This window comes from Cygnus atratus, chromosome 3 (assembly GCF_013377495.2).
Source record: "Cygnus atratus isolate AKBS03 ecotype Queensland, Australia chromosome 3, CAtr_DNAZoo_HiC_assembly, whole genome shotgun sequence".
In the NCBI taxonomy this organism is placed as follows: domain Eukaryota; kingdom Metazoa; phylum Chordata; class Aves; order Anseriformes; family Anatidae; genus Cygnus; species Cygnus atratus.
The window spans coordinates 49,058,696-49,083,440 of NC_066364.1; the positions used below are offsets into that span (position 1 = coordinate 49,058,696).

General features: G+C 37.9%; 1 protein-coding gene across 1 annotated transcript in view; it reads right to left on the reverse strand.

Moving 5' to 3' along the window:
- The window catches only part of WASF1 (WASP family member 1), a 28,300-nt gene extending 19,828 nt beyond the window's left edge, over positions 1–8,472 (reverse strand). Inside the window, exon 1 of the mRNA XM_035564800.1 lies at positions 8,318–8,472. Within this exon, the coding sequence (XP_035420693.1) occupies positions 8,318–8,450 (133 nt within the window). The 5' untranslated portion in view covers positions 8,451–8,472. The remainder of the gene's footprint in view (positions 1–8,317) is intronic.
- Positions 8,473–24,745: the final 16,273 nt, after the last annotated feature.

The window sequence follows — 24,745 nt, forward strand, 5'->3', positions numbered from 1 at the left end:
TGATCAAAAACTCTACTCGTGTTTCACGCAGTACAATAAAGAGAATGACAGATGACTACAACAATTAAAATAATAATGCCTTAGGATTTTGGTCGTAACTGGAAACATAATACCAGATTAAAAAGATCAGTGATTTGTTTACCTATTAATTTATTTGCAGAAGACTATGTTGGCATTTATTTCAACATCTGTAAAAATCTTATTGTATTTGCAAAACTTGCTTAATTGACCAGAAATATACCTAAATTTGCCATTTTCAAAAGGCAAGCCACATTCCCTCAAATATTACCAGTTGTCCTTCTCAGTCCATCATTCTGTCTTTTATTAGCAGATCACAAAGTTCTTTTCACTTAAGTAAGAGGACACACAAGCATTTATTTTAAATTCAGGAATGCATTTATCAGCTCATTCTTTTTGCAACTTCTTGTCTCAAAGGGCTCTATTCATGGTAACTTTCAGTAAGAAACTTACACCAAGATGCAGCTCCCTCTGGTGTCAATGTCCTTTTTTGTGACAGCCAAATAAAATGTCCTGGAAGGAACGTATGCGTGATAGCCTTTTTTGGACAATTCTTCTCCTTACATTTAAAACACCTACAAGCTGAAAATGGAATACTAGCTAGTAGCTACTAGGTGAAAATAATAACACTTACTGCCTTCCTCATTTTTTTTAAACTAAACACACCAAAACATGTATCGTCAATTTCTGTTCATCACCATGGCAATTTAGCATACAATGGCTTATAAAACCTGAAAAAGCTATGGATCAGTTTTACAGTTTTCAATCTTTCACCGTTTTTTCCTCATTTATTTTTTATCACCTAGTTTTTGCCTAAAATTTATTAAGCGTTTGTCCAGCACTGACTTCTGTGCACAAATTAATAATCTCTAACTATCCAATACAGTAACAGGTAGGGATACTAAGGTATAAGAAACACCATTTTTGTACTGTTCTCAGGACGCGGAATGTATCAGGTGAACTGAAATCAACTACAATCCCTACACAGTGTTTTGAACCCTATTTGAAACTAACTGAAGTGTGGCAGAAGAGAGGCCTTGTAAGTCTTAATACATTGAGTTGTATGAATTCCTGGAACCACACATATACACTGCAAGATTGGGTACAAATTAGCAGTCCCTCTCAAAACTCCAGTCCTTAAATTCACCCCAATTACTGCATTATGCTGTGTCCATTAGCAAAACTTAAGGAATGGGTGTTTAAATAAATCATTTTACAACACCAGATCAGTTACCATCAGATGAAGTTACAGGCTCTCAGACAAGGAGTGGGACCTGAATCCTGATGGAAGAAGCCGTTTCTTTTCTTTAAAAATGCAAAAGGACAGTAAAGAGTTCCAAGCCCTTTGACTGCACCTAAAGCTGAAACAGCATCCCTCAGATCTGTTATACTATCAGCAGCCTCTAGGAACTATGGTCTAAATTTTAAGTAACTATCTGAATAAATAAACTGATCACTTGAAGTGCTCAATGCCATAAAACACCAGCAATTTGAAAATTCAAGAAGATGACCAGTAAATCTCAGACCAATGTGAGATGCATCGAGTGGGACAAACAAAACCAAGACAACTGTTAAGTGTCGCCAAAAATATTACTCTCAATTAATTTAAGCCTTAACTTCTTCATCAATCTTCATCTGGAACTCAGTGTAGCGACAGAAAATTAACACTGTACACAAGCAAAATCTAATCCACCTATCATTAAAAAGTATTGATACACGTTTATAAAATGCACATATAATATATACAATATTTAATATGCATTTAATAATGTTTTGACATATTTAACACTGTATAATGTATTTACCATAATAAATGCTAAATATGTTAATATATTAAAATATAAAAACCTCAAAATATTATTACAGTTTAAAAATATAGGTTTGGTAATTTGACTTTTGAAACAGCTGTAGAAACTTATAAAATATCAGAAAGAATAAGCTAAGCATTGGGTCTGTTACCCACTTATATGCTATCATTCCTTGATTTCTATTACTTCAATTCCACTCTCATACAAAACAATATTTTTGTTTAGTACATTTTGTAAAAAGAGAAGCACAGAACAAAGACAGCAGTAAAACCCACCCTATGTCCTACTTCATTCTTTTCCCAATATTCTACACTGTGCAAAATTACACTACTAGCTACCGAACAGTTTCTTCCTACATTATATAGCGTATATATTAGAAAATAATCTTTCAGGATAATTAATTACCACATAAGCCAGTATGAATATATAACCAGGGTCCCTTTATGCAGAAAAACAAGAAAGCCATTCTTTCTATTAATATATTTTTTCATCCTCAGTTAATTTTGACATATAACTTAATATATCCATTGCCTGTTGATTCAGCTTCTCATCTTCACTACATTAATTTCATTTAATTAAATGCTTTAGCAAAAAGGCAAGGTACATCAGAGTTTCACTGAAAACCCTAGGCTTGATTCTCATTGGATTATTTCAACCTCACTGTTCAGTGAGGTTGCTCTGTGGCTAGGAGACGGACTGAAGTTAAGAGACTGAACTGTCTTCCAGGCTTGGAGTTAAGATCCTTGGTAGATCCTTGAAACCTTTAGTGGCTGTGGATGAGCAAGCTCTGGAAAATCACGTAACTAAATATAGTTCATGTATGCTAATTAGGAACCTATCGTTATGAAGATGTAAGAGCAATCTGTAAGGACCAGGAGGTGAGGATTGTTGTACAATCGTACTATTGAAGAGACAACCTGGTTCCTTCAGCCAGCAAAGATGAACCAGGCATTTACCAGACAACCTGACCAGGATATCAAAAACTCAGGTAAAGGCCAACTCTGGAGCAGGTCTTACGCTTCTTGTTGACATCCAAGCAGAAAAAGGCATCCTTCAAAAACCTTCAGTCATAGAGGTCTGAGATACCATTTCCCACCTCCCACCAAGGATACCATCAAGTAAACTAGCTGAGTTTATCATTCTGCAGTGCTCAGAAATGTGGGAAAGAGACTGCTGGGAGCTGAACCTGATGTTGAAGGCACCAGTCTTAATAATCCGTTCACAGGGAAGTCTTACGCTTCCTTCAGTGCTCTATGTAGGCAAGAAATTAATGACTTGTAGGACTTCACACTACTCTGATTTCTAACACAGCTGTTTTCAATGAGAAATTATTGACCATTTGCTCACTCCCTCATTATCATTTGAAATGGAGATGAATCAGCATCATATTGCTGATGCTGCTACTACTGGAGAGACACCATCAAGAAATCAGAAGTCTTTGAGAGGATGGAGATCTCTGAAAAGCACTGTAAGCCTTCAGTTTTTGAGCCCACCAGTTCCCTTAATACCATCTGCGTAAGAACATTTTCTCTAGCATTCCCTGGTAATCATAGTAAAACAAAGAAAGAGGGGTGACTAATGAAGAAAATTCACAGAGAACGCTGAATATTCTTGCAAGCACAGCGAGAAGGAGGATTCCCACAGCAGGAACCTGCTGTAAGGATTCTGCTGGTTCTGAAATACCGACTGAAGTCCTAGCTGCAGGTCTGCAGAGACCTACTTCTCATCATGCAACATGTCGGGGGAGGCTCACCATATGAAGATGGTGTCCAGACATAATGGTGAGAGAGAGGCTGGTCTTGAGATGAAGAGGCTTGGTTCTAAAGATTCCTTGCAGTCCAGACACCTTGATGGTAAGTATTTCTACAGAAACATTTCCCATTTATTGAACAACATAAAGCTTTGGCAAATTGAAGGTTTTCTGAAGTGAGAAAATGTCTCTCACAAGACCAGCAGTGTTTAAAACCCTCTAGGGAGTGGCATGGTAAGCAAAAAATAAGGAACAAAACTTTAGAGTTGGAGCAGGAAAAAAGGGGGAATAAATAGTATGTTCAAAAGTAAGCATTTTACTCCTGAAAACTTACAAATAAGGTGTGAGGAAAAGATAACTAACTAGGACAGCAAGGTGAAACTAGGAAATAGTAGCAAGAAAAGAAAGGAAGAGAGAAAAGGTTACTGAGGTTCAATGTTAACTGAAAATTATTTTCACTAACATTAAATGCACTTCAGCTTAGCAAACAGTGTTATTCAGCATCCTCTTTCTTTATACAAATGTAGAAGAAAAAAAAGGGAACTGACATCTTGCTACAATCCAATAGAAGCTCTGGTCTGAATGCTTGCAATATAAATATTCATAAAAGGAACATACATACAGAAAAAATACTCAAAAGGAGAAATTTTCTCCTCCTCATACGGGAGTGTCAGAGACTGGGAACAAGAACGAGCACCATCAGTTAGGTTTCTTATATGACAGATTTCGTCTACAAGGAACAGCTGAATAAAAGGAAAAACAAGATTGGTTGATAGTTGTGAACAAAGAAGGAGGTTGCCCCCAGACAAAAGAACTATTTATCCATCTTCTAACAATGGCACAGCTGCACAGGGCTATCAGTCATGTTTCATATATGATGGAGGACTGCTATAGCCTGACATACGCTAACACAAACCAACACAGGCAGTACTGGAGTAAAAATGCATCTGCGACATTGCTGAAAAAATAGGTAAGCACTTATGTAAAGCAGGTACAATCAGAAAGCAAGCAAGAAAGGGAAAAATGGCTAGGAAATAGACAGTTACTGCTGCTGTCCAGAGAGTTTCTGTTACCACAGTGCTAAGAAAAGCTGTCAGAAAACAGGTCCTTTTATCAAGTTAGAGAAAGCTGGGAATAGACAGGGAAAAAAAATTACTGGCAATTTTGTATGTAGCATAAAGATAGACCGATATGTTTTCATGTTCCAGAGAGAAAGGCAAGGCCTATCACTCAAAGTAGATATAAGTATTTCTGTCCTTTCATCTCTATTTCTTTTAAAGGTCAATGGTTTTTTTTCAGCTTGAACAATTAAAAGCAACACTTCAAATAAACTAGGAAAGGACTAAGAATTTGTATGAAGACACATGGCAACTATTGCTGACAGACTGATGTGAAGCTCTTTTCGTTTTATATTAAAACATTAAAAACCCCACAGAATTCCTGTCACTTTATAGGTATTGTTTCTGCAGGTATGCTCTGCTTGCACATAGCATCCAAGACCACAGAATGGTTGAGGTGGTAAAGGACCACTAGAGGTCAGCTGGTCCAACAGTCGGCTCAAAGCAGGTCCAATTAGATCCAGTTGCTGGATTAATCCCATTGAATTATTATGAAGAGCTCCAAGAATGGAGATCTAACTGCATACATGATAAAACTCTACACTAAGCTTTTCTAAATAATGTTTTTCAGTATCATTTGAGGTACTGGAAGCTCTAATTTCATCATACTGCTATTTGTCCATACCGTTATCAGAAGAAAGGTTAAAAGAATGCTTGGTTGCGAGAGTCATAATGGCAGGAGATTAATCCTCTATTTGAGCGCTGGTAACAGAAAAATCTTACAGGCAGAAATGAAAGAGTGCTAATCAGGTTAAAGAACATTCATTTCAATTTGCATAACTTTACTGTCAGAAGCAAAAGCAGCTTTAGTTTGAAGGAAATTAAGCCCTATCAGAACACTAAGTTTCAGCTCTCTGAGAGAAATCTAGCTCTGTCTACAACTTGAAGGCTGATTCTCAAGCATACCCATTTATCCACAGAAAACAAGAAGGGAAGGACTGCAGAGAAGCTGGTTGCCAGGGGACTGCTGCAAAGCTATGCCTGCTGGCTATGACTCACAGATGACTACTAAAATTTATCTGCATGTCAGCAGGCTTCCCTGTATACTGGTAACAGTGAAACACGAGGTGCAGACTGGTTATTTGGATTCAAGCATGCAGGAGACAACATTCCTGTGTCAGAAGTACTCCCGAATCTTTTCAAATCTGTATTCTTACAGATCCAAACAGAAAGGAAAAAAAAAAAAAAATTCTAGATCAGAATACTTTCAAAAGGTACTTATGTATTTATAACAAGACCTCTGTTTTTATAGAGCAATCATCGGTATTGCTGAGAAATAAAGACTAATTTGCAAAACGCTTTCTATTTAATTGCAGATAAGAATGTTTTTGTTAAAAATACACTGTGTATAAAACAAATACATACAAGTTGAAGAACTAAATCAGTTGATTGTATTAAATTCCGAAAAGGAACATTAGTTATTCAGTAATTCAGTTGGTATAAGCACTGTCCATAGAAGACCGCCAACACCATGATGCTGTTTCGAAAGAAGAACAAAAGACTGAAGTAACAGGTCCTGCTCATCAGTGTTTTACTTATTAAAAAAACAGCTCTGAGTGACCTATTATGTGCTTGCTGCTGCAGAGTAAACTGGTACCTTTTCTCTCCTTTTTTGCCTTCCTTGTTATCTCCAACATTTTGTGTCTTCCTGACCACTACTGAGTCACAAGCTCATGACAGAAACTCCTCCCATGTGAAAACAGCTAATTTAGGGCTCATCACTGTGTATGCACAGTTCATGTAGTACCACACTCCTCTTACAGAAGAGGAGTTTACATAATTACTGTTACATTTCCTTGAAAGTGTCTCTCTATCGGTGCAATACATTAGACAAGCCATACAACAAATGCAGGACCATTCAACAGGTATTCTTTCATACTTAGTTTTATCCCTTAATTGAGTTCTTCCTGTTCTGATATTGCATCCTGTGAGGAGCAGCTGAGGACGGTGGGTTTGTTAAGCTTGGAGAAAAGGAGGTTGAGGCATGACCTCATTGCTCTCCACATCTTCCTGAGGGGGGGAGATGGAGAGGGAGGTGCTCATCTTTTCTCCCTGGTATCCAGTAACAAGACACATGGGAACGGCTCAAAGCTGTGCCAGGGGAGGTTCAGACTAGACATTGGAAACAATTTCTTTACCAAGAGGGTAGTTAAGACACTACAACAGGCTTCCTAGAGAGGTGGTTGATGCCCCACGCCTGCCTGTGTCTAAGAGGCATTTAGGTAACACTCCTATTGACATATTTTAACTTCTAGTCAACCCCGAAATAGTCTGACAGTTGGACTCGATGATCTGTGAAGGTCCCTTCCACCTAAAACTATTCTATTCTATTCATCCTGCACTCTTCTTGAACAGTTGTAGAAACAACATCAGGCATGAGGTAGGTATAATCAAGAAAACACAGCAAATACTGCTGAATCTCAAAAAAATAAGCACTGACACCATGCTGTTGGGTTGGAAGTTGGTGTTCTTTAAAACTGAAAATTGGTTAAGACCTCAGATGGTGATCATCTATTGCATCCTAACCCTATGTGTTCTTGGTTCACTGAAAAGAATTTAAACAGTTAAATTATTTTCCTTGCTTTTGCAGCATCTATATTAATAATGTTCATATTTATGTGCTGTAAGCATTCCTGTCTCAATTGCATAATTCAGTGTCCTCAATTAGGGTGCTACTAGGTTGAAGACACTAACAGCTTTGAAAGGCTGCCAAAGCACAGCACCGTACAGTACACCCTCAAACCAATAACTAAATCAATCTAATTAACAAACTAGGCTGCATCACCTATGGCCCTAAGATACTGAGGAGCTGAAAGGCTTTTCACTTTCTGGATTTATATGCATGCACATTTTAATATTTAATGTGCTGGTAGTCTGGAAAATACTAGTATCCTAGTGGTTAAAAAACAACCGCAGTATTGGAAATTCAAAATACTACCATGCTGGTGCATCTGACAACTTTTTAAAGTTGCTGTAACTTGAAGAAAAACAAACAAGCAAACAAACAAAAACAACAGAAGCCAGCTTTTGCAGAAAAACTCCTTCAGAGTTCTAGAGCTTGTGAAATATTCACTCCTTTAAAATGCACCAAGGGAAAAACTGTTGACAGATAGGAGAAGGAAGAAAAATCTTTAACTGTTTGAAATGTAACAATGTTTGAAAATGTTTGAAATGTAACAACTACATTTCTGGATATATTATTTAAAAAAAAACACAACACTTTTAATCTTAATGACCACCACAGGATGAAGGGTTTAAGTTAAGAGAATTAAAACAATTCAGTGATATATATTCCCCATTATGTCATGTTCCTTACTCAAAAATTACTCTAAGGTTAGCAATTACTGATTTTATTAGCTACCAGATATCCTATTCTGACACGTTCCACCGGTAGCAGAAATATACAGCTGAACAGTTTTGAGATGTGCTACTGGTAAAATTCAGTTTGAAGACTAAGCTTACTTTCACAGAAATTGATGCTAGTCACTAGTCAGAAAAGGAGTAGATTGAAGGCTCAGCCACAATTTTCTGAGAATGTGAAAAGGTGTTCCTACTTCAATCACAGAAACAGCGAATGCAAAATGTATCAGTTCTAAATACAGCTATTAGGACAAAGTACTTACTTAGGCTACTCAGCTGTCTGATTATATTTGCCAAGGAGATATTGGTGACACATTCCAACTCATTCTTGATACCTCGGGGCAGAGCTGTGTGGCACAGATGCCTGGGGTCTATGTTTCTTTTTACCAGCGGCATTTTGAAATGTATCAGTGGACCAGAAAACCTGTAAAGAACAGAGACAAAATACTGTAATAAGTTAAATTATATTTTAAATTCAGATTATGTCTAAGTTAAATTGACTAATCCTAGCAAGATAAAAATACCTCCACAGTACTGATGGAATTCATTGCTCGGTAAATACATAAATCTTGTCTTCTTTGCCCAGTGAAAGACTACTTCATTCTCTATCTTTAAACCTTTACCTGAGTCAGATGCCAGTGAAGTGACAAAGACAATTCATGCTTCCCTGACCCCCCAAAAAAAAAAAAAAAAGAAAAAAAAACACAGAAAAATCTTCTCACTATAAAAACATTAAATAATTTCCTTCTTGATGGATTGCTTCCTTATTCAGGCCAAGCAAAGTCCAGCAACAAATTCCCTTTATTATGTGGTCAAAGTAGATTCCTATTCTCCTGTAAGGCACATATGATCCATCCGTTATGTAATGTTATATTACTAGCAGGAATCATCCTCTTGTCTAAACATCACTTACAAATCATACCTAACCAAGGTAAGGAAAGAGAGGAGATTTCCCTTCCACCTGCACTGCTACTGGCAACAAATTTAGCTGAGCTAGGGATGCCTCTCCAAATACAAGTCTCCTCAGTAAATTTATAGTACAAAGTCCTCCATGACGCAGAAATCCTACCCCTCCACACCTTTTCAAATCCGCATATGTTACATTAATCAAAAGCCTTCACTAGCTCTGCAGACAGTGTAAGAATCATCTCAGGCTGTGAATCCCAGACTTGCGATTTTCTGCACCCACGGCACCGACTGGAAGGAGTTTCCCAGTGGGGAAGACGTATCTACAGTATCATCTTGTCTTATTAATGCTGCTTTTTAAGTTCATTTACTAAAATTTTTCTTCATTAAAAATGGATTTCCTAGAATGCTGTACTTTTTATGTTTTCTGGCATGTAAAACCCTGAATGACCAACAGAAAACCCCTACTTGATATCCAGAACAGTTATACTTGGGATAATTTAGCCTCCCTTCCCACTGTGGAAGAGATTGTTCTTTCTCAAAACAGCACGGCAGACAAGTTTTCCACAATGCTCCCTGCAGACTGGTTTCCTCCGTAGGACAGTCTGGCAATGCTTCGTCTGTCCTCTGCTTTGAAGCTTCAGCCCCTGAATGTTCCCAGGATGCAGCCAGGACTTCATGCTGCGCCACAAAACACATTTTCCCTTTAGTATATATTTAGACAGTGGTATCTTTACTCATAATGGAGATTTTGGGAAGGGGGTGGGTAAGAATCCCATAAGGCCAGTGGTAGTAGAGCTGAAATTCTGCTGACCTAGAAAGCAATAGCGAATTAAGAGTCAATGAAGATGGTAACAGGGCACCTTCCCCTTGCAGACTGCTTAGATTTCTCCTTGCCATTCTTTCTGGCCTCTGAAGGCTGCATTTGTAACTGAGGAACCCAGGAAGGATCCTTAATTCTACTTGAGAAACTCCCCTGGGCTACCAGGATCTGACTAGACATCATTCAGTGCCTTTCAACAACATGTCTACTCCCCTTATTTTCTTCAGAAGACAAAAATATTTTACTCCTGATTAAAAACAAATAAAATCATTTCTGTAGTCACTGCTTAAGATGATACAGTTCTGAAGATTTTGGAATTTAGTTTCTCAATATTAAAAGTTTATATACATGAAAGCGTGCATAGGGCAGGGGTAAATTATAGGATCAGATTTTTATTTTCCAGGAATATCCCAAGTCTTTCTAGTATGTAAATGCCTAAATACCAAAATGCCAGCTGTTATATACGAGCTAAATCAAAAAAAAAAAAAGTGCAAACATGAACACTGTCTCAGACAGAGAAACTGAGAAAGTGTTGACAGTGAAAAAAGAGACTCTGTACTTGTGTACACCACAGAGGGGGAGCACGAAGCAAGGCAGATCAAGCAGGACCCCACCAGCACAGCTTCTGCAGTCTTAGAAGCATGCAAGCCCATAGGAGCAACAAGCACGTGAACAACCCTGGTTTGTAACCGCAGTTCCCCAACAGAAAATAAAGGAACTATTCTGTCACTGTAAAAGTAACACAACATATGACATGTGAGCAATGTTCTACAGAAACAATTAAATATTAATTCCAGACTTAAGCTCTTCCTTGATTACTACTTTAATGATGCTGACAAAGAAGGTAAGTATTTAAAAGAGAGGACCAAACACATATGAAAAGAAACTTTAAAAAAGTAAAAATCCACATAAAAAAAGAAACTGAAATAGTTTTTATTTCTATCTAATACAGATATGGGTTATAAAAAAATCATTAAGAATAAAAAGATGATGGTTAGTGCCCTTTTTCTTGAGTTACTTAATCGAGACAATACTAAGTGATAATACTGCTCTCCCCCTTGATTTTATATCCTGCATGAAAAAACTTGCCCAGTTTATAGCATGTACAGATCATAAAGTTTCAGATGCTTAAGTGACAGATTCTCTATAAAACTGTGTGCAATAGCAATAACAAAATCTTAAAGAAATTTTAGCCCACTGCTAGATAGATTTTAAGTAACAGCATTTGTGTAGTGCCCCTTACCTGCCTCATTTGCCTCTAGGACAGGATATTTGACAAAATAGCTGAAAAGACACAATATTGGCCCACATGTTTTCTCCAATGGGCATAAAAAAGCTGGATAAGCAAAGATTTGGCCAGAACTCCCTGGATCTCAAAACGTACAACTCTGAACCTGAATAAAAGTCCACTTAGGACAACAGAATTTTTTGACCTCTCTAGACTTTTCAGAAAATCCACTCTGCCCTTTTTTCCTCCCCAAATCACAAATATCATTTTCTACTAATATCTGACTAAGGCAGCTTGGGTTGTTCTACCCAAAGATATAGAGGAAAAAGAAGAGGTACCACAGGGAACAGAAAGTATGGTGTAAGGTAGAGTTTTAAGCATGAATAAACTTGGAAAAGAAATAAATGCCAGAAGATAAATGACACCTTCAAAATTATGCATCGTGTTTGAAAACTACACAAAAACTGAACAGAGAATATTTCCCCATTTCCCACAGAAACAAGAACAAGGAGGCAGCAAGGAAAATATCACTCAAACATGCTTCAAAGGGAAACGCATTTCACACGATGTTTAATAAGTTGTGGAACCCATTGTTACAGGAGCTGTATACAGCAGAAGTACCTGTTGGTAATCTGTCAACAGGCCACATAGTCTTCACAGTTTGTGGCAACCACTAGCAGGTCTTGATGATTCCTCCCCAGTCGTATTTAGTGATCCCAGCACTGGGAGCCCTCGCTTGGGAAACAGGTGTGGGACAGCAAACAGAACTTTACTGTACCCAAGCAATGTTTTTTCTCCTATAAAAGACGGCTTTCCTAACATAGATCTTATCAAGAAAGCTGACAAATTCTGAAATCCCTGAACGTATCGTGCAGCTTTAGAGCTGTGAAAGAAGAAAAAATAAAAAATAAGGAACGTCACAACCCGATATATCCTCTAGGTGAACAGCAAAAATTGCAACCCTTCCCCTCTGCTCCGAAACCATACGTTACCCAAGCCACTCTAGCAGCAAAGGAAAAAAATCCTTCTCAGATCATAACATCTTGTTAGCGTGTAGCTCTCAATTAAGCCCCGGGAACTGTTGATAACCTTGACCAAACAGAGGAGAGGGAGAAGCGTGCCGGTGCATGAGAGCATCCCTCGCTGCGAGAAAGGTGACCCGACACCTCCCGAGAGGCACGGTTCTCCCCCTGCCTGCCAGGTGACACCTCCAGGGCAGGGACACAGTTCCCTCCTCCCCGCTCTCCCCTACAAATCTCCGAGCAACTCTTAAGCAGCGGCGCTAGTTCACACTCGATAAACTGCAAATGCTCTACTCTAAAGGAATCTTAACTGGGAAACACATCTTTACAAAGAGAGACGGATCTCTTTCGCAGAGCCACTATTGAAAACTCTTCTCCTTCACTTCCTATGCATCCTTTGAAGCACTCTGACTCCACTTGAGAAGCCAACTCTTCTTTATAATGCTCTCTGCTACTCCAACACTTGTACAACAGCTGGCACAGTCCACCCACCATGCTGAGAGGACAAACGAGCACAGAGTACGAGCACCGAGTGTGCGTACGTACTTGGCACCTGTGTGTTTTGTTTATCTATCATGCTTTGATACTTGATTTTTACAAGTTGGTAGAATGCTCCTGTTGCCTATGGCTTAAAGAACTGCAAAGCAATGGCAGTAATGAAAGGCAATTAATACCTTCTTAGAAGATCAGTCTTAATAAGATTTGACCACCCTTCTTTTCAAAAGGCAAGCTGTTTCGTGTCCTTGCAGCACTGGCCATGACGCCGCATGTGGCGATCACCCTGCCACCGCTACTGCTGAGAGCACCGTGGACAGCACAGGTGTCGGACACTGCTGTCACTGCCCCTTAACACCGTCCTGGAGAAGTATCTCAGAAGTGCAAGATGCATGGAAAAATGTTGGATTACTAGAAGCTTGTGAGAAGCTGAAAATATCAATTGTCACAACGGCAACTCAGGTTTTCTTACAAGTAACGCTTATATAAGTAGGAAAGCACACCATCAAAGTGGTGAAAACTAACTAATCTGCCCAACACTGTAACTGGTAGTGAAACCATACTTCAGTTTTACTTTCAGAAGACTAATAAAATTTCACAGCCACAGCATCTTTTAAATGAAAGTTTACTTCTGATTAGGTTACACTTTGTCGATACTAAACTTAGTTTAGTTTCTTAGCATTAATGAAAGACATTCATCTATATGTAAATCAATAATGCAGCACTGCAATGTCCTTGCTTTAATGGGTTTAAATTTAATTCCAACCATTTTTATAATGTATCTTTATGGCTGAGTATTACCATACTTGTAATTTCTCTAGCAATGTACAACAGCAATGCCTTTCATATGCCTCATTTAATGGATCACATTCTAGCTGCTGGCATAATAGATCACAGTCTGAAAAGTAATAACCAATTTAACACTTACCTTCCCCACCTCCCCCTTAGAAGCAGAAATAAAGTATGCAGTAGCTTTTATATTTGCCTATATAATCAGGTAACTAACTGTATCTATCCTAAACAGACTTTGGGACAGAATGAAAGTAGCTAATAATCTTCATACTTCTTACATGAAAAATCTTTGATTTAATACAAAGTTCTGTCAACTTTATCACCAGAATTTCCAAAACTAAGTTTCTGCAAAAATAATTCTCCTACATACAAGTACCAGTAACATCCTCAGCTACCACTGGATTTGCATTAACTGAAAACTCATTTTGTAAATGTTAATCAAGCAGCCTTTAATTATCATCAAATTCCTCTATCTTTGCTTATGACATATACTTTAATCTTCAATTACCTTCTTCAGACATGTGGTTTTCCTTGAATTTGGTCTCTTAACATCATTCCACATACTAGTAAAAAAAATTACAACACTTCATACAAATCAGCTTAAGATTTCATTACAATTTTGGCCTGAATATATCTCACTGCCCGTGACCAATAGTTTGGGTGTACTAACCTCGGACATTCTAATAATGCGTATCAAGAAAACCAACGAACACCAAAATGAACTGCAAATGTGTTAATTAATCTGGTAAAGTATCAAGACTGTACCAGTTAAACAAATCAAGCTCATTCTCTTGTCTGTCAAAGTTTTAATCATACTACCACATATCCTGTTATATTACTTGCAGGGGAAAAAAAAAAAGAAAAAAAAAGATGAAGATCTTATAATATACACCGCTATTATGGAAAGGCAGATGTACAAAGACTTCATTCATCCAGGTAACATCCTGAGAAGAACTGATGCCAGCAGTATGGGGTCCTGCAATAAAGAAGGCCATTACGTGCTACTGCCCAAACAATTACATGATATTAAAACTCCAAAGGTAATCCATGTCTCTTACGGATTACACCTTGGAACTGACGACAACTGACAACTTAACCTGACGATTTAACAGGAACCTGTTAAAACTACAGTTTTGCAACCTTTCTACAATGAGCCATGTCCCAGAATGAAAGACTTCTCTTTGGAACTCTTCCCTCAAATCTCACTCACCTACAACTTGCTCTCAAAAAGACTTTTAACTGCAGATGACTAGGAAAAGATGACTTTATTGTAACTACAAATCAGCACCAAAGAAAATAAATGGAAAATACGTTACTAGAAAGCAAAGCTGACATCACTGCTGTTTACACAAATGAGTAAATGTAAACAATTCATTTTGCATCCTAATACCTCCAGTACAAGATTGTTCAAAATGGTTGGCTCACATTTGGTCAACGTAAAGTGCAGTGACTATACAGGGTATATAAAATAAGTGGATCTTCTTTAAAAAACAAAACAAAACAAAACAAAACAAAAAGACAAAAAAAACCACAGAGAATCATTAATAACATATTTCTTATTTTATTTGTAGTCGTGAATATAAATGATACTGTTCCTGAACTAATACCAGTAAAAGACTTTCAAACTGTTCCCTTAATAGTCTGTTGCTGTATTGAAGGTAAGATTGTGCAGGGCTGGATTAATATGTTTATGGGCCACTGAACTCTCTCTGTAATGTTGTATATGAAAGTATTTGATTTGCAAAATAATAAAGAATGGACTGTAAAGAAACAAACCTAACTCATAAAAATATAAAATGTATTTTAAAATTCATTTGCAATTTTTATTCTCTAATACTAACTGACTTTTGTACTGTTTAATTAATGTGTCTGTGACAATTACTGTTTTCTTCATATAGAACAATCTTTAACCACCTCAGTACATCTTTCACATGAGATAAGGAGAAACTGACAATGCAGTCACAAAAATGGGTAGGACTTGAGTTCTACTAAATATCTAGGGCATAATCACAGAGTGCTTAAATGTGACTTTTCAGCTGCTACCACCCAGCCAATTTTCTCCCAGGTGTGTATCATAAGACCGCAATCTTTCTCATGCATGCTTGCACACCTGAACACAGACATATATATACTCATCTTTAAAGCACATGAAAAAATATTGAAAGTTATGGCTTTGATTATAGACAGAAACCACAGCTACATCCACTTGCTTGCCAAAATTTACAAGTTTCACCTTTACTCAGCTAGACAAATGAAAGAAAATGGCAATAATTTTTTATACCAGAAAAAGTAGTATTTTCAGCTCTATTGGTTGTGACTACCATGAAATAATTTATCAAAAATGAAGGCGATTTGGGGAATCTATGGGTGAGAACAAATGGAGTTATTTGTATGTTGACTTAAGAGCTTTTATATGTGATAAATTTGTTTTTCAAAAAGTCTTTAAGAGTTACTGTCTCTGAGATAACTCCAGTGATAGCAATAAGTCCTGGAGTAAATAACACTGGAAAATACGACATCACTTGTAACAGTACAGTACCACTGCTGATGTGGCAAGTGCAACTTCATTAATAGAAACAGCAGTAAGATTCCAGGGGAGGAAGCAGACATACCACCTCAGAACTTCTTTGGCTACCTCAAGTTTTAGAGGAGGGGAAGGTGCATTTTCAGGGAGTGAAATGCTGCAGTTTGGGTCAAGTCAACCAGCCACGTGTCACAAAACAAAGCACAACATCAAGCAGCAAAACATTTCTACTGAATGAATCCTGGAGAAAAAGTCCCTTAGGACTCCCACACCACATCCACTTTTGTTGGGTAAAATCTGTAAAGCTCAAACCCAGCAACAACCCATTGGATGGGTTTGGGCATCCTCAAGGCTGGGCTGGGCCCAACCACAGGACTGAGCATATGCAATGGAGGGGAGGGGGGCTTCCTGCACTTGTCTGCAATTCTTCCCACGTGTGCTTTGGTTGGGCTGTCACTGGCCACAATTGTCTCAATAACACTGGCGACACCAGCAGTTACCATCCCTTTTAGACATTTCTTTCCTCCCCTCAAGCTCTAATGGAAGATTTTGCTCTGACCATCTGTAAAGACCAAAACCCTCAGGTATCCTAAATACAAGGAGAGACTATTCAGCTCAACATGTGCTGCTTTTTCCCAACGCAGGTGCAAAATAGAACAGGCATGCCAATTTTGCAAATTTCTTCCTTTTGTTAAGCAGAATTCGTATTAATGAAGTTTAATTCAAACACTTAATTCAAACAATTCTGAGCACAGCAGTTTCCAAACTGTGGCTTTTTTAAGATAGCTTCTTTCTACAAAGCTAAACTTTGCATGATTTCACATAACTGAAACTTTTTCTTTTGCCTTCACCTCTGATTTTCTGTTCTGTAATATAATAAGTACCTACTGATTAGTCAATTTGTTAGGCATTGATTGTTTTTAACCATGTTGCTTTCATCATGTTTTCCACCACCAGAAGTATCCATCTTCCTATGGTAAATGTTTTTCAAATGTAATTTGATTATATTAAACCTAACAATTCACAGTAAAAGTACCAAAAAAAGCACACCATAAGAGCACATTTATTTGATGTCTCTTGCTAATAATTGCAAAAACATTTTTGCTCATCTTAATAAAGAAACTATTCAAATTAAATGCTATTGCGAAAGTATCAAGTTCAACACTTACTACCCTGAACCATAGGGCTGCTGGGGGCTGTGAGGCACTAAGCCAGTTGCATTTCTCACTCACAGACAAAATTCAGTATACTAAGTTAGATGTGACACTATTTAGTAGGTGTACAGCAAGAAACATTTACAAATTTGCTTTAAATATTTTAAGCAAAAATGAAAATCAAAAGTGTACTTTTCTTTAGTGCAACAACTTACTTCTAATATACACAAATAACACAAAAAACAGAACACACGAAGAAAAAAAAGCCTAAGTACATTAAATAAAAATAATAAAAATAAAGATTTCCAGGTGTTAGAGTGGAACGGATTGGTTATTTGTTTTTCTCTTACAATTCTACTTCCAAGTATCTTTCAAATAAAACCTTTAAAAATACCTTCCAATATTGAAACTACAGTATTAACCTACAGTGAAGACTCACAAAACCAACCTTGTGAATAGTTCACAGATGAGAAGAGAAGGATTGTCCCCAAGCAGGCGCAAGCTCTAATATCTTACTACTGAAAAAAAAAGATTAATGAAATCCACTGTGTGCGTCTATATATTAATGCAGAAATATTGAAGTCATGGGGAACCATATTGTATTTTATTGTTAGGATATTAATCAAGGCAAAAAATAGACTCCCTACACTTGTACTTCTATTAAGCTTTTTGTACAATTAATTTTAAAAATATAAAGTATATGCACAATTAAAGATGTATTTGCATTATATATAAGCATACACATGCTGCTAACTCTAAATAGTAATCTTTCAAATTATTACATGCAAGATTTGAAAAAAAGAGCTGCAAAATTTGCTGTCAGCATTACTAAATATAATTCAGATTACCCTGAACTCATTAATTTTTCTCCTAGTGAGCTTCTGTCAGGTCATTTGATTAAAAACAATTTTGGAAGTATCCCGGGTTCTAATTTAGGTACAGCCAAGAATGCCCAAACTAATTTTTGATTATAACTTTTCCTCCATTCCCCAAATGCTAAAACCGTATTAATGCATAACATACTCTGTGATTTGAAATTGCTTTTTGAGACCTGCGTTTTATCTGATGACATTTTTTCTCTCGGCATTAATCTCGTCTTCCTGTTAACAGCTTCTACGCATGGTGTATAGCACAAAAGCCCTGTGATGGATTGCAACAAAAGCTCTTTATAGTCTTGACAGAGACAGATCGCTAATCCAGTGTTAATTTAAAACCCGAACCTTAATGCCAGAACTAAAAGCATAGCATCCATGGTTTCAGCGTATCTATCTTAAGATATGTTTTCGAGAAAAACTGTAGAAAGGTGGTATATTTAACATATTCACAGTTACCTTTCTCACCAGCTCAGGATAACACCTACTATGAACACAGGTGTCAGTTCTATAACTTAATTTTCCCAAATCAACGTGAAAGCCAATCTGTTCATACTGCTTTCGAAGGGACGACATTTTGTGATAAATATTTAAGGAGCTGGTACCTGAACTTCATAGCTGCTACGGGACGTACCCGGAGCTGTTTGGCACCGGGCGGACAAGCAGCGCCCACTTGGGCCCGGCTCCTCAGCGGCACAGCACCTCACAGCCCTGTGGGGCAGGGGGAGCGGAGCTCACCTCACAGACAGCGGCTGTGGCCCCGTGGGCAGCCCCCATGGGCCCTGAGACAAACCAGCCCTCGCACGGATGCATTAGGATTCAAGGCGTGCAGCCTTGCCTTAACAACAGCATTGGCGCTACGGAGGAAACCGAGCGCTCGCCCCCGGTGACCAAAGCCTTCCCTTTCCTGCTGGCGCAAGAGGAGAACCCCCCAAGGCAGAGCCATTAGGAAATAATTATTCCTTTGGTACCAGAATGCAACTGGTAAATATTAAATTGAAAGAAACGAGTGGCTGTGCATGGGTGAGAAAGGAAAGGATGGGGAAATACGATGGTCTGTGCCTTTCATTGTGTTGACCTTGCTGTTGAATCCGAGAAGGGAATTGGATGCTAATGAAATAATAAATAATGTCAGGAATCTACACTAGCACCACAGAAGCCAGTTATGCAAATGCATCGTATTAATCCAGCACTGATGAACAGCACGCTAACTACTCTTAGTACTAACTACTCATTAGTCCTAACTAGTACTAAGCCGGTAGCAAGTGCCTACAACGACTATCGGAAGCTTTCTGTGCCTCAAAATGTTACTAGAGGTTTGAAGAAGGGCCGTGAGCACTGCAAGAGCCAGAGATAAGCCATGTATTTAAAACACAAAGAATTTTAATGCGTTTCAGACCATCGTACCAAAACCAAGAAAGACAGATTATTGGGTTTGATTTTCTTTTTCACAGTTTTAAAGGAGGAATTAAGATACACCAAGTATCAAGTAGGATGCACAGATGTGAAATAATCACCTTATTATTACTGCCTGAGCTTCTTCGTAGATTAATTTTTCCTCTTTGTGAATGATAAAACTCCTCGTAGGGAATGGATTTGTTGCTAAAAATGTGAATGTGCATAAACAACACTGTGCTATGTACTGCCATTTATGCTACTTAACGTGTTTGAACAGACACTCTGCTGGAAAAAAGGTATGAACATTCACAGAGAAGTTGTTTACTTTTGAACAGAGATGTTATTAAATATTCAACAGTCCAGAAACACTGACAATTCATATTGTTTAAGACTAGAAACTGATCATTTGATCCTTCACTCTTTATCATGTCAAAACTCCCCACTGAAGTCAGTTACAGATTTGCTAAGTAAAGAATGGAGAACTCAAGCGTGCTTCCTTCCCATCCAATGCAGAGCTCCTTGTGACAATGCATTTTCTAGTATTTTTTCCCATTCAGTTATCATCATTTTAGATAGTAATTTCCAGTAATTTCTTAGGTAATCTCTTCTACAACCAAGCAGACAGGAAGATATGTCAATTTTCGTTTTCTCTCTTAGATTTGTTCCCCTGTGCTTCCAGATTACTCATAATTCCAAAAGCATTTAAATACCTCATATTTGTGTATGGATTTTGCCCTAAATTTAAATACTAAAATTAATTCTAGCCAGCATTTACTTTCAGTGTTCATGGCTGAATCTGAAAAACAACCTTGCCAGGAAAGGAATAAATATTACAGAGAAAACTAACATTTTTGTGAACACCGGAACTAATTAAAGCTAGTCTTCTCAAGGTTTGTGTGTCATGGTTGATTGTGAGCTTTAACTAAAGCTGTTCCCATAATCGGGATATCTGTAAGATGTCTTTCCTCTCCGGTTTCCTGTATCTATTTACATGTAAACTAACACCGTCACCTTTCCATTGCCATTAACATCTGCAAAGATGCGCATTTTCATAGTATGGGCAGGAGTTTAACAATCTTTCAAATATCTGTTTCCCCATAAAATTTGGCTCAAATCAGACAGTGGTTAACAAATTGTTGGGATGAAATAGGGATCACAGACAGATAACAAAGAATGACTGCATTTGCATCCTTTTCTTGGGCCACAATGCTTCAGAGGGTTTAGAAACTTAATTTTTAAAGTAACTTGATTTTGTGCTATGCTTCGAACAGCACTTACTGAAGTTACAAGCTTAAGTAACAGGAGTCACTAACGTAAAATAAGAACATTTCTATATTCATGCATTCTTGTACTTCCTGATTTAAACTGGATTTGGGGTTGGAAATCCATGGGAATGAAAACTACATTCACTAATCTGGAAATGCTACCTCAGTTTCAAGCAGAGACAAACTATTCACATTTGGATGCTTTGTGAGGGAACTCATCTTTACAGGGTCAGAAGACTGTTTTCAGTTATGTGCTCCTCTGGAGTCATTCTTCTTAATAGAGAGACAGTAAGAGTGTATCTACAAGGCTTACTTGAACCAGCAAACGGCACACAGCTTTTTTGGTCATAGTGACTTAACACTGTTGAGGGGCCCAAAATCTGTGTGCATATATTTATCAGGGAAAATAAGGTGTTCTCAGTCTGCAATGAAAACAGTTCTCAGGATCATTATACGTGACCATCACAAGTCTTATGAGGAGCAGCTGAGGGAAGTGGGGTTGTTTAGTCTGGAGAAGAGAAGGCTCTGGGGAGACCTCATTGCCCTCTACAACTACCTGAAAGTGACTTGCAGGAAGCCTTTAACAAACAAACAGAAAAGAGATATGCTTTTTATACCACTGAAGAGATACTTTCTGCATAAGAACATAACAGCCCCAATGGCATACCCTGATAATGGCCAGATCACTACAGACTGCAATGTGTTTTCTGCCAGACAGAAGAAATAGGAATGTCTTGAAAACCAAGAGGTGTGGGCCACTATCTCTATTGATGAGATATCATCATCACATCTTGTACATTAGCTTGAACCAGCAAATACAGGCATTCAGACTTCTCTGATCCAAGATGAGTCTTTTCCTCTTTGGCCTGAGAAAATAATTGCAGTAAAGTCTTTTCCTGAAATAGGCAGGATTAATTCCATCTCTCACTGGTTAGAAGAGTAGATTCTTGCTATTTCAGTCTTTTGGTTAAAAAAAAAAAAAAAAAAAAGAGAGATGGTAAGACTAGAGGATGTTGGGGAACCACCTCTCAAGGTGAAATTGCTTCAGGCCTGATCCCAAAGAAGTGGCAGAAGGAAGAAGGAGGAAGAAGTGGAATTATCTCCTAAGAAAAAATCCAAGATGATGTTTGAGGTGCAATGAACACTGAGCACAAAATTGTTGCAGTGGAAATGCTGTCTTCACCAGTGATGCTTATGAAATCTTAATAAAATAGTCTCCTTTGAAACTCCGGAGAGATTGAAGAAAATGTTCAGAAAAATGAATCTTAGAACCAGAGGAAATAATCCAGAAAGAATACCAAGGTAGCCACTGAGTCCTTAGGAGAAAGTTAAAAGAGCACCCATTTTGGAACTATCCTCCACCAAAAAAAAAAAAAGGACATGTAAAAAACAGACCTTGTGTTAGAGGAAAATTATGCCTGTGCTGGGAAACATAACTGCTCCATTTTTTGCCAAAAGCAAACATTCATAATAGGCAATCAGCACTATTTTGTAATTTACAAATTAGCATGTTTTCATTAGTATGCTTCATGAGTGAATACCACCACAGGCAAAGAAGTCAGCTATAGACACAGAACCTGCTATTTTTTATGGCTGATTTTGTGACTACACCTGCCAGAGGAAGCTGTGTTCTGCCCGATGTATCCTAGATAGTTCAAAATCCTTAACTAATGGGGAGTACAAACCAGAGAATACATGAGAAGGACTTTGAATACACGTAAGGGTTTGAGATGATTTGGTTGGTAACCTTGGGCTGAATCCATAGAACATCAGGAACTCTACACAGTAACTGAGGGTTAAAGAGTTGCCGTTTTGGTGACACAAAAATGAGGCAAAATAAAATAATCAGACAAAAACAGGTATTGGGAAGGAATCCCCCTGATTTCCAATTTAAGCATTTGTGAAAACAGATGACTGAGGTATATGTGAAGCTGAAGGGTATAGTCTTCACTTCAAGCAGGTCTCGTAACCCTGAGATAAGACAGAGGCCAGTTCCCATGCCAGAACAGCACAGGTGCCATTTGAGCCAACTCACCGGGTGGAATCACTCCTACAGTGCTGTAGTCTTATCCCACAAGATTTCCTTCACTCCTTGACAATGGCTTAGACCAAGGTTTTCAAGAGGTTTGAAAACAAATGTCATTTGAGGAGGAGACTGGGGATTTGGGTAGCTACACAGGTCCTTCAAGCATCCTTGCCTTAATACCACTAGGGAATGAAATGTACCATGTCTCAGATTTACAGATGTCTGAGACAACCAACCTACAGCATTCTGCAGAGTCTGGCACTGAGGCTTTAAAGCTCCAGCAGGAAAGCATCTCTCTGAACTCTGGGTAACCACTGAACTTGAAGATGCATGAGCAACCAATACAGCAGCTCCAAGTACAGCAAGTATATTATGGCACCAAGGGCTGTAAAGCACTGAGATGCAATACTAAGACATTTAGAGCAAATGACAGCCTAGGCATGTCCATGGTGTTTTTCTGAGAGGGAAATGTAAATGCCTATGTGAATATGACTTCATCTACTGTAACACAGCTGGGAAAACTCCACTGATCAATGCCAGGAGATTAATAAAAATAAACCAAGAAGTTTTCTTCCTCCTTAAAATGAAACTTCTACCTACAGGGTCTCAGAGGTACTGGGGCTAGAGAATATAAAAGGCACCACTGTGACTGGCATCTCCAGGGAAGTTTCACAAACATTCACACACAGTGGAAGCATTCATACAAAGATCAGTGGGAAGACTTTACAGCAAATTCAGACAGTCGTCTTTTTGTCAGTAAAAGCTAACAAAATTAATTAAAATATTCCTCTGTAGTAAATTGTTGATTTCAAGGAGGTATCAGTTTTGTGCTGCTAAAATTATTGGCAGCTAATTTAAAATGATCTAAAAAGAAGCTAAAAACAGACTTCTATTTTTTCCCAATCAAAATAAGAAATAAAAGCTGTAAATAAAATCCTCGCCTTATCCTATATACTAAAATGACAGACACAGTGAAACAACAACTGCAGACACAGTGAAACAACAACTGCTTGGCTCTTCCGCAAGATCTTTAATCAAAACCTCAATCAAAAGAGCAGAAAATAACCAAGAATGAAAGTAAAAAGCTTGCTCAAAAAATACTTGCTTTAGTGCAATCTGAAAAGAAAATAATGCTGCTGATTGCAACAAGTAAAAGCTCAAGCAGCCACCAAATGCCACTTGTATTACTTGGAGATCAACAGTACAAAAGAAAATAGAGATGGTTATGCATGTAACAGAGTAGGTAAGAAGTTCCTACTAATGGCCTGGAGATATTTTGCAGCAGCAAGCAGCAGAGAATACCACACTGGTGACAAGACTGATACTGCTGTTTATTTACTAAACAAACATGTATTTTTACAGTTACATGTAAATACTGTGAAAGGACCCAAAGAAGAGCTCTAAAGCATGTATCAACAAAAATAAAACAAAGTGGTTTGGCATAACATTATTTCTGCACATCTCACAAAAAAATGTGCAATCTTCATCAATGCTTTTATAACCATAACCTCAACTTAGTAGTGCTCCCAAAGGGCTAGACTCTCAGGTGGGTAAAAATACTACCCGAATTCACACCTGAACCTATGACAAGAAAGACTAATAAAATTATCTACTCTGACTCACTGCAGCACACTAGTCACAGGAACGCTCCTTGTTTTTTTTTGCAGCAATACCAGAACTTTTGCTTTGAACTACATGCAGAAAAAACAACACAACACCTCAAATTATGGCAGAGATTCACATGCTAATTAATTTATTGGGGGGGGGGGGGGGGGGAGCCATATCCAAACAATTAAAAATAAACATACTGTGGTTATATCATTCTTTAACACAGTGTTTCAACTCTATTTTCTTTTCCAATTGATGTTCCTGGCTATAAATGAAGACGGGTACCAGCTTAGATAATTAATATTTAACTCAAATGGCAACTCCTACGTACTTGGAGTTATTCTATTAGTACTGAGATGATCCGTGCCATGTACACGTTTAGATGAACTAAGATTTAACTCACATAGCAACTCCTACATACCTGGAGTTATTCTATTAATGCTGAGATGATCCGTGCTATGTCTATGAGTCGGTGGGAGGAAGGGGCACAGTAATTTGAATTTCACAATTTACAACCCAATCATACACAGAACCGCTTTCCTCCCAAGAATTAACCAGAAAGAAGGTAACTAAAAGGA